This window comes from Apis cerana, linkage group LG16 (genome assembly GCF_029169275.1).
Source record: "Apis cerana isolate GH-2021 linkage group LG16, AcerK_1.0, whole genome shotgun sequence".
Taxonomy (NCBI): domain Eukaryota; kingdom Metazoa; phylum Arthropoda; class Insecta; order Hymenoptera; family Apidae; genus Apis; species Apis cerana.
In genome coordinates, this window is record NC_083867.1 from 1,989,962 (window position 1) to 2,002,139 (window position 12,178).

A 12,178-nucleotide genomic window follows, 5' to 3' on the forward strand; every position below is an offset into this window, starting at 1 on the left:
AAATATGCAAAAGTTTTCAATAATTTAAATTATTTGAATAACGAGGATTAAATGTATTAAGAATTTTAAGAAATGAATTTTTTAAATATAATATTAACTAAAATCTCATAAAGAATATGCATAATTACAGGTAATAATTGCACTAAAGAATATTAATTATATTGTTTTTTATTTTTATGCATCTGCAATTTCTTCAAAATTTAATTTAATTTATTTAATTTATTTATAAGAATATACAATAATTAAAATTTAAATATGTAACAATGTTAAATAATTTTTGTTCTCTATCTGTACATTTATAACTAATAAGTATTATTTGAAGAAAAATGCAAAAACTCTCCTTTTCTTGCTCGTCCTGTTCGAACATGTAACACGTTAGCCGGAAAAGATTGTCCTGTGGTCACTAATTCCGGCAGCGTGTTGTCGGAACGCACAATACCGTTTTCAGTTGCTCGGCTGCACCATCTAATTACTAATAAGAAACTTTCTTCGTTTTTTAATAGATATACGGACCAGTTTTTCTCTTATCTTTCCTTTTAGTGATTGGTAATACTTTCGAATAGATAGAAAAGAAATTGTGATGGAAAAGAAAAATTATTCATAATTATCTCTGCGAGGAAACACAAAGTTTAAAATTTTACGTTTGAATGCTATTTCTAGAGACTGCAAAACTACTATTTTATTCTAATTTTTGCTAATGTAAAAATTCAAGATAGTTTAACAAATAAATTTATTTTAATCTTTTGCTTATTGTATTAAATAATTTTATTAGATCACTATCTTTAGAGATCTTTCTTGTTTTATTTATTCTATTATTTTATTGTTTATTTTACACTAAAATCTAGAGTCACTCGATGTGACCTTTCTCAACGAGCGAAGAAAATGCCACGTTGAATATTTGCCCTTGAAGAAAAGTTTAATCTCATGTTTGGCATACGGACGAGAGAGTTTCGTATAATTAGCGTGAAATGAAAAGCGCCAAGGTCTTCGTGATGATGATCGATTTCGATTTACGTTGCTTAAATTACCGTCTGAAAATGATAACGTATACAGGATAATAAAAAGAAAATTTATTTAAAAAATAATATTTTTAAAGTTATATAAGTAATAATATATATAGAAATAATTATAATGTATAAACAATTTTTTATTTCCGGATAATTTTAAAATTATAAATAATTTTTATTAAAACGGGTGATATATTGATAGATTAGAAACTATTGTATTTATTGTATTTAAAGGTTAAATATACGTAAAATTGGAAGAATATGTAAAAAATCTTTTTGTACATAAAATAATCTATTGTGCAGTTAGTTAATTCCTGAAACGAATTGATTTTTTGATCGATAAAAACATTTCTTTTCATTTAATTTTCTATACGATTTCGTATTTCTTATAACGATTTATTTTTATATATATTTATTGGTTACAAGCTCTTACAACTTGAAATCGGCAATAAATATATACGTGTATAACTGCTAAAGTACAAAATTTTTGAACTTTACTTATTCTTAAAAGCAAAAACACAGTCTTGTAAAATATGATTATAAAAAACGAAGAGAAATTACAAATAGAAAAATTTATAATACTATAAATTATAATTGTTTTCATATGAAATTATTTTCTTCAATAGATTCAAGCACAAGTTCCAATCAGAGGATGAGTACTTATTACATATTTGTGAAATATATAAATAACATATAAATAAATACGTATATATTTACATATTAAAATATGCAATTTTATTCGAATTTAGAAATATCAACTTCGGGACAGATCGGAAAAATTCGGAATAAATCGGAACGAATCGGAAAAATTCGAGAGAGATCGTATATTCGCAATAAGAGCTCGAACATATAAACTGCAAAAAATGTTTTCTTTCACTTCATTCAAACAATTGTTTGATTTTCTAAGGTAGAATATATAAAATAAACACTAATTCTTAATAAAATATGTAAAATAAACTCTAAACTAAGATAAAAAATGTTTCGAAATAAAAAAAAATTGTAATAAATTCGTAACATAGACAATATCCGTTTACAAAATTTTATCACGACCTCAACTTCGAAATGAACAATAAAAGGTTCGGTTCTATTTTGCCTTTAGAGAGTTTCGTCTTCAAAGTTTGAGTTTATCGAATTGGAAAGTCTCGAGGCGATCACGACTGCGAGAGAAATATAGGTCTTGCGTTTATTCCTAACGCTATGCAAACTATAATCTAACTTGTGTTCACTGTAGAGGTGAAATTTGCGAGAGAAGCAATTACTTTTCTTTGTACACCATTTTCTCTGGCAATTAATGGATTCGCGTTTATTGCTTTATCGCCTCTGTCGATTAAGCTTGGACAAGTATCTAGAGATTTGAAACTGGGAAACAGAGTAGATCGAGAAACCGGGAAAGCGGAACTTTCCTTCATTCCTCGTAATACAATACACGCAACGCAATGCAATGTCAAGCACTTTCTAACCTTGAAATCGAGCTCTTGACAATGTCACATTGCGATATGTTAGCGATTACTTATTTACTTATTTATTTACAACTTTTGATATTAACTTCGATACAAACACGATATACATTGAATCTTTGTGATAATATTTCTTTAAATTACATAAATATGAAAATTATAATAAATTATGATCAAATTGCATTATATCTTAATCCAAAATACTCTGCGAATAAATCAGGCCCCTTTTCATATCATGCATATATAATGAGTATGATTTGTAATAAAGTAAAATAAACTTGTGTTTTACCAAAACAAATTATAAAAAATTATAAAAAATAAATAAGAAATAAAGAAAAAAATACGTAAAAGATAAGTAAAAAAATAATAAAATAAAATATATAAAAATCGACATTTTATTCATCGTTGATTTCCTAAATTTAAAATATGTTTATAGATTATGTCAAAAAAACATAGATATGATATATTAAAAGAACAAACAAAACATTGAAAATTGTGTAAAAAAAAAAGTAAAAATATAAAAACAGATTAAATTAAATATAAATATAAATAAAAAGAGATTCAGATATATAAAATGTATAAGAAGTAAATATAAAGAGCATTATGATTCTAAATCGGTAAAAACTTGTAAATAAAAATGTAAAAATATGCTCTTTATACTCACTTTTTATATATTTTATATATATTTTAACTATGTAATCTTAAATTCCTAACACCACGATGACATAATAACACTCATCGAAGAAATAACTCGAACGATGACCACCAGACGCATCGAGGAACTACTTTCGATCCAAGGAAGCTTTATTCACGCATGCTTAAGTATGCGCATGCGCGAGGAATCTTGTCGAGCTCCTTAACACAGTCGTACTCATAATTATATTATATTACATTACATGACTGAAAAATCGTAATTCGCTGCAGCTAATAGTAAATTGAGAAAGGTTAAAATGTTAAATGAATCGATATTAAAGCGAATACTGCGTGCATCTTTATTTATAAAAATGATAATTTATAAAAACCATTTATAAAAATTAATTGGTCAATAAAATGAAATTCCGTCTTATTAATCAATGAATCAAATAATGATTCTAATTAGAAAAAAAAAATTATGATTTCGATATTTATTATAGTAATCCACTTATATGAAACAATTCATTTAAGATCCTTTTTGAACAATAATAATTAATATTAGTGGATTAACAAGTATAATTTATTGGATAACATGTTATAGATATTGTTATAGGTTAGACTTTATTCATGAGTTCATTAATTATCTATTAAAATTTGATATTCTTTATTCTAACATATTAATAAATTAACAAACATTTCGAATAAAGTAAATAAATCTTTAACAAATATCGTACGTTATTTATTATCCTATTATTTTTCGTTGTATAAAATCACTATTTGAGCCAGCATGCATCGTGCCATGCATGTAGCAAAATGTACAGACAGAAAGAATTGAGATAGCAGATCAATCGAATGATTTAATTGTCGCCCGATTCTTATCAGTTGAGGCGGATCTTTGACACAGAATCTTTTGGTCCATTCACCTCTCTCTTGACCCGATTTCCGCCCGAGTACCGTACATAAGCTCTGATTGCTTGTCTTGCACTGGATGTGTATTCGCGATGTGTATACTCTTGACGTCCGGCTTGATCGCGCTGTAGATTTAAGCGGTTTAAGTAGCGCGTGCGAAAATCAACAGTTCTTGCGCGCGGTCGCGCTTTCGGTCGAGGCAATGCTCGATTATGCTCGTGCATTATCCTCTCGCATGTATTCTCCATTATCGTGATCATAATTAACAACGGCTAACTAATAACGACAACCTTGCAATGGAGATGCTATTTCTTTTCAATGATGATTAGAAAAGGAAAATTTAAAAAGATATATGCGAATGTATCAAATAATACTCTATTCATACTCTTTTTAACTTTCATGTAATAAATTTTACAAATTTTAAGTCTATGTGATATTTCATAAACGAATAATTTTTTTTTAACTTGAATAACTTAATATTTTTTTCATAATAATAAGCTATACGAATATTAGTATATTACTAAAATAATATAAAAATTACGATTATTGTATTATTATATTAAAAATTACGAAATATGATTTAAAAAATTGAAATTCATCTTTGTAGAATCTACATGCATCTATTTATTCAAAAATTAATATTGCATAATTTTTAATACTATATAAACACACACATTTTTAAAGACATTTCATTTGAATAAAATATTATATGATATATTCTTATAGATATAAGTAAATAAAGTAATAAAATTATATTTGCATAATCATTTTTTATATAATATTTGATTATATTTATTTTATTTATTACGCATTTTAGAGGAAGACTTTCTATACGAAATATCTAGTTATATATGGATTTGTTTATATAGATTATATATAAAGGCTCATATAAATTTTACTGTAATAATTATAATATTATTTAAAATAATTTAATGTCATGAATATAATAAATATTTCTTTTGTTATATTAAATAATTGATTTATCATTTTAATAAAATCTTGTAATACTGTTTTCAAAAATAATTTCTATCTTGAAAAAATATCATTTCAATAATTTCATTTACTTTATTTTATATAAATATTTTCCATTCTTATCAGTGTGATAGCGAAATAAATCTAGTATTATATTTCAGTGTAATAAAACTATTTCAACAATAATTTCCAATACTTTTTATTTAAAATAAATTTCTTTCCAGTATTAAAAAGAATGAATTAGCTAAAACGAATTTCAAGGAAAAATCTTTGAGAGTGGAAGAAACGACGAAATCCTAGTTTCTCGACAGTTCCTCGCAATCTTCCGATCGCACTTTCGCCATTCTTCCATTCACACCGCGAGTATTCTTTTCCGCTGTTCGCGTTTATCCATGATCAGTGGAATTGTATATATATTTTTCTCTTTCGTTGTCGAATGAAACGCTATTTTGTAATATTAGGAAACAGTCACGCTTAATTTTCATCACCAATAATTAATAATCAAATATAAAAATGATTCAATATCTCAAAGGCTTCAAGGAAATCTTTATTATTCTAATAAAATTTTTGTTTTCATTATTGCAGAATAATTGCAAATATATGGAATTAATAAAAAAAAAATCATGGAAATTTAGAAATGTATATCTATTCTATTTAATGAATATAAATATATAATTAGATTTTTAAAATATATGTAATTACAAATTATTATAATGAAATTACATACATTTCTATTACTTTTTCTCTTTTCATATCTTCCTTGTTTCTCAAAAAATACTAAATTGGTAAAATTGCAAATATATTTCTGCAATTATTTATTTAATTATAAATTATAGCAAAGAATTTTTAATATATATGTGAAAAACATTAGAAATGAAGTTGATGCTAGAATATTAGAACAGAATTGTATTCATAGTTCAAATGATATCCGTTATTCGATAATTAGTGAATTTTGATCGGAGACGATCGGTAATATTCGGTAATATTCGGTAATATTCGTGAAATTGCTGCGTAATTATCGTCTTGTTCTCTTTCAGTTCAATTTCTTATTCGAATAGTGAAGAATAGTATAGTGTGTTAAAATACAAAACGAAGCAATTCATTAATTAAACCAAGGACGTTCAAACTTGGAGAAACAAAAAGTAAAATGATGAGAAAAGCAATAAATCTAGGTCATATGCATGACGAAGCGTTTTGCAATTTCCAACGACCAACGAACATCTTTATCGAACGTCGTGAACCTATATTGAAAATCGAGATAATCTCTCAGCTTCCGTGTATCCGAACGTTATACAAAAGAATATCTTTCTTTATTTTATTCTCAAATATTGACCGACTTTTAATTCGATAAATTTATACGATTTCATTCTTTTCTATTCAAATACACCGATGTCACATTAATATTATTGGGACCGAGATAGATTTGTGATTTTCTGTCTTTATATTTATAATTTATATGCGAATACTTTTTATTTTATCATTTTCTCTTTGATTCGAAAGATCAAATATTTTATGTGATATTATTAGAAGATTGCTTTTAATATTTATAAAATTAAGAAATATAAATATATTCATAATGTATGTCTGTAAACGTAATATTATTTTTCGAAAGTAAAAAATTAATCTTTAGAATACAAAATTAAATTCATAGATTTTCATAGAAAAATTTTAATTTTTATATCAAATAAAAAAATATTCAAATATAATATCATAAAAATTAAAAAAATTTTTTCAAAAAATTCAAGAATTAAATAAGCACTCTTTGTCTGGAGATGTAGTTTTCGTTCGTGATACGTATTACAAATTTCATGGTTTTGCGAACATTGCCAAATACGAAGTGCATATAACGTGCGAATATTTGATATTCTTGCAACGTTTTTTTACATAAAAAAAAATATTTCAGTATATTTGAATACATACTTTGCGTTTTGTAAAAATTTTTTTATTAATTTAAGATCAAATTATCATAAATTATTAAAATATATCAAATTAATACACAAAATAACTACATGAAAATTAAGCTTAAAGTACATTAAAAAATCCCTAGAAAAAGTTGAAATCGAAAATATTTCAAATTAATCTTATTCTACTTATCAATTGCAATTTAATTATCAGTTAAGTTCATGTATGATTTCAAAAGAAAAAAGTTATAAAAATAAAATGTAAAAAAAAAATATTTCGAAGGCGATAAGGTGTAACGGTTTATCGACGAGCGCAGCGCCACTCTCCCTTTTACCTGTTTCTGCGCCTCCTTAACCTAGCAATTACTATAATTCCACAATCGATACCGGTCGTTAGCGACGAATGATTTAATGCTGCAACGAATCCGCCAGTAACGACGTGATCGAATCGAATCGATCGCTTCACGCACAACCACTACAACTTCAATTAAAATCAACTTAACCTAACTTCGTCAGATTCAATTTTGTTTCATCGTAACGTCGAAGCATCGCGATATTCGGAACAAATAATCATTATGCGTCTTATTGATTGCGAAACGAATCACAAGATGGCAAGGTATTTTGAATAATTTTTTGAGAATCGAAAATTTATGGAAATGCATATTTTTAATATAATTCTATAAATTAATATATCATAAAAATTTTGTTTATATTTTTAATATAATATATAATATATATTTATCTTTATTAATATTCTATACATTAGTTCATAAGTATTAATTATTAAGTATTATCTGTTTCTCAAATGTTATAATCAAGTATTAATAATAAATTATACATGTATGAAAATGAATTTTTAACCGATGCAAATATTCACACAACTAAAAAATGTTTTCAATAATTAATTTATAATTCATAAAAATTTGTAAAAATTATTTGCGATAATAAAAAAATAATAAATTAATAATGATATCTGAATTCGATTTATGTATAGATAATAGTATGCATAGAACTCGATGATGAACAAATATAATAAAAATTATAAGCATTAGATAGATCAAGTAATGATGAGATCGTGCAGATATTTAATTGTAGAAATTTTTATAATTTCTATGATTCCTAAAAATTAGCATCAATGAGCCTTTTAATAAAAAAAAATTAAAATTTAAAAATATAAATTGATTAAATTCATATTCATATTTACTTTATATTTGTTTATATATATGTGATTAAAATTAATTATTGATAGAATAAAATAAGAACTTATCCGTGTTTGAACTCACTAAAATAAAAATTATTAAAATTTAAATTTTTACAATTATATATTTATATTATATATTATTATAAACATTATATATTTCATTATACTTGTGTTTTTCTGATTTCTTCTTATTATATTTATTCATTATTTTTGTCAGTAGTATTTTTGTTAGGTTACATGATATTGTACGCTGAGACAATAGTGAAACTAAATTATACCATAATTTTATTAAGTCACATATATAATTTTATTAAAATTTAAGCATTACTGTAATTGTTGACAATTTCTATAATTCCTCAATAATGTTTTTAACTTTATTACATTATAATATTTATGAACGAATGTATGAATAAATCAATGAAAGAAAGAGATCGGTCTAAAACTTACCCGGCAGGATAGGCGACTAGCTCGCTGGTCGCGTCGCAGTCCAGGGCTGCATTGCTCGACACGGTTACGCCGAGCACGCGTTCCAGCTTGATCTGAAATAAATTAAATATCAAATTAAAATCAAAAATTAAAAATATTTAGAATTTGTTTTTCAACAATTGCAATCGATTTTTATTTATATAAAATAAATTATATTTTTTAAGTTTAAAAATGGGCAACGCGTTTCTGATTAACCGATTCCTTAACGATAATTAAACACGCTCTGTACTTGTTAACACGTACTTCGAAGCAAGAGATTAAGAACCATTAATGAACGTGATCAGTTAAACGGTCGTTAGACAGAGGATATATGTGTGACGACATAAATCATAGATATAATAGCGGTGTCTTGACAGTTTTGCGATCTACCGTTTCTTATTAATATACTTATACATTGCAGCCAGTAACATAGTTTTACGCAAGACTGGGGAAAATAGATTTTTGAAGTAGATAATTATAAATGTATTTGTAATGTAATTATAATGTATATGAGTATTTTTATTTTTTTTAATTAATGCAGGATTATTGCAAATAATTTTTTTTTGAAATATATATACATAAATTGTATTTTATAAATATTTTATAAATATACTATTATTTTAAAATGAATATTTTATTGAGAAAACAAAATAGCATTGTAAATAATACAATAGTACAAATAATGCAGGATCTCCATTAGGAAGAATCCGTTATTTGAACATTTCGTTATCTATGTATTTTCTTAAATAAATATTATAGAAAAGATTCAATAGGAAATTGAAAGATCTGTTTAAAAAATTTGTATAATTTATTATCTGTGTTTAAATCTATATAATATAAAATATGTTTTAATTCTCCTCAATTCCTATTTTCAAACTTACCGCACAATTTTTGCAAATAAATTTCCTACTTCACTTCCTAACCTAACAAAATCCTTACTTTTAGACTATTTAAAAATTATACGAAAAGATGGCGCGGAGATCGATCGATGCATTCATCACGCGCTCAATCGAACCGTGACCAATCCACAAAGAATCTAGATAGTCGAAGAGAAGGTCGTGAGAGAGGAAAAAAAATAGAAAATTCACTTACTAAACTACCGGTGCATCGATCTGAAATGCCTCGCAAAGGCGGAGTTTGTTAATACAGCGTGCTTCCGTTTTTTCATGACTGTCGGCAGAAATTGAGAGAAACTCGTCAGATCGATATCAGCAAGACGGTGCGGCGTAACGAGAATACTACACTCGACGTTCTCCATCGTCTGCTTGAGTTCTCGAACGAGATTCACTACACGTGACCATTCATAGCCAGTTTATAGGCCACCAAATTATTTCGTCGTAAAACTTGTTTTACTCCTACACATTTATCGTCGTTTGAAAAAATCCTTGACGTTTAACAATATCACGAATAAAAAAATTTTCTTCTTCTCAATAATTTTAGTTGTTTGAATGAAAAATTTGATTATGGCGATTTTTAATTTCTTTTGTTTCACAGCATTTATAAATTATATAAATGATTCTAAAATAAATTATATAAACATTCTAAGAAACTAGTTTTCGATATATCGATAATATTGTTAAGAGAAAGAAATTCTTATTTTTTCTTATTCTAAATTATCATTAGAAATATTATTAACGGTTATTTAATATAAATTGACGATACATAAAATATTTAAAATTTTAGATATCGTAAATTGATTATATTTTTTTATTCTTTACATATAGTTATAATAAAACATTTTTAATGAAAATATTTGTTTAAATAGTGTATGAGGAATTTAAATTTTCTATTTGCGTTGACTTATTTCAAATTTTTCTCAGTTTTGATTCAGATTTTGTTGCATCATGAAAATAATTATGTGGTAGTTGCGGCATCGTTGCATAATCAGAGTTGTCTTGAAGAAAGATGACTCGAGAATCCGACTACTAGTAACGGTATAATTAAGGGCACTTAAACGCTATACTACTGCTTCCGTAACTCGAGAAAAACTCAATCTATGATTTGAACTTGATTTGCAACAAAAACTTGTATCCGCCTCGTCAGCTTTCATGCATGATTGGTCAGAAAGGGTTTATCTTTGGCAATATATATTTGAATCACAATATTAAAAATGAAAGAATTTATAATTTTATTATTTGCAATTATAATATGCAATATAATTGTAGAAAATTGATTTCTAAAGTATAATATTTTTATTATTTATTTATTTTTAAATTTATTATTTTTGGTTATTTTTGAAATATGCAACATTATGTTATAAGAAAATTAGTAGTCATAATTATTAAATTTTATAGAAATCTTTTCTTATTTGAGAAAGTTTACATTTTCAGATCGTTTGATATTTAAATTATATATTTAATTTCTAAATATAAGAAATTCTCTTAAATTGAAGAAATTCTTCTAAAATCTTCAAATATTAAATCTAATATTATTTTATGAACATAATAATTTGACACAGGCGTATTTTAATTTTTAATATATATAGAAAAAGATATAGTAAAATTATTATATGTATTAATTGAAAGACAAAAATATTTGAATAAGATAATTTTTGTATAAAAGTATTTAGCAATTTTATATTTATAAATCATAAAATAAAATATTAAATTCTATTTCTGTTTTATAAAAAAAATCAAATTTATGGATTTAAATTTCCAAAGTTTTCTAAATTATATAATTTCAATTAATATTTCTTTATTTTTACATTGCATAAATTATATTCATATCAAATATTATATTTATTTTAAATAATTTTCAACATTAATTTCATATTAAATCATATTGAACGACATTACGAATAAATTTCTTTTTCTCAAATGAAATTTAACCAAATGTAAATATTTATCTATATTATCTACGTTAATAGAAAATATATTGTTCGAATAATGGAAAGGTGCAAATTTTAATTATTAATTTCTCATATTGATTAGCATACTTAATAAAATTCAGTTAATATAAATGTTATTGCAAAAATATTTATACGGAATATTTATGAACAGTATTGCACGTGTTGAACCATAATAAATCGATCACTGCAGTGAAGGAAACAGTTGACGACAATAGAATCAGCGATCGCGTCATAACGACTCGAAGCAATCTTTACGCGAGTAAAGCGATCGCACCGATCGTAGTAAATTTCCGTCACGGCGGAAGTTATGCGACACGTATATGGTCCGTGAAGAATCGAGATCGGTGTAGGCAGAGAGAAGGTGTGCTCATGTATCATGACTACGGCCGCTAGAGCGACATTGATTCGTTACACGCACGATTAGTTCACCTCGTGTGGGCGTCTAAACGATATTCAAAAATGTTCATTGCACAGAATATAATAATAGACAGAATTGATTTGGTTCCTTATGGAAAGCATCACGAAATTCAAGAAATCTTATTGATAAATCTATAACATTCAATATTACGTTATATAACGATTTATTAATGTAATTTATAATATGTAATTAAGATCCGTTTATGCGATTGTCTTTCTCGCTCTTACTGTCGCGTCGCGTCGATCTACTCTTTCGGCTATTTTCGGCTATTTTCGGATTTTCTGGGCGATCGGTATCCCAATTCCCGACGGAATCTAACGACTTTTTAAATTAGCTAGTCTAATATAAAGTATCATAAACAAGTTGT

The 12,178-nt window shown here is 25.6% G+C and overlaps 1 protein-coding gene and 1 long non-coding RNA gene across 30 annotated transcripts in view; both read right to left on the reverse strand.

Annotated features, from left to right (window-relative positions):
- LOC108000359 (mitogen-activated protein kinase-binding protein 1) overlaps nucleotides 1-12,178 on the reverse strand; it is a 119,492-nt gene that overhangs the window by 31,347 nt on the left and 75,967 nt on the right. For all 29 annotated transcript variants that reach the window (XM_062086346.1, XM_062086341.1, XM_062086344.1 and 26 more), the window contains one exon: nucleotides 8,528-8,619. In XM_062086346.1, the coding sequence (XP_061942330.1) occupies nucleotides 8,528-8,619 (92 nt within the window). The remainder of the gene's footprint in view (nucleotides 1-8,527; nucleotides 8,620-12,178) is intronic.
- On the reverse strand, nucleotides 153-4,565 carry LOC133667465 (uncharacterized). Its single transcript, XR_009833014.1, has 2 exons — nucleotides 3,129-4,565; nucleotides 153-1,031 (listed from the first exon to the last, which is right to left on the reverse strand). It is a non-coding gene; the product is annotated as an uncharacterized LOC133667465 (long non-coding RNA).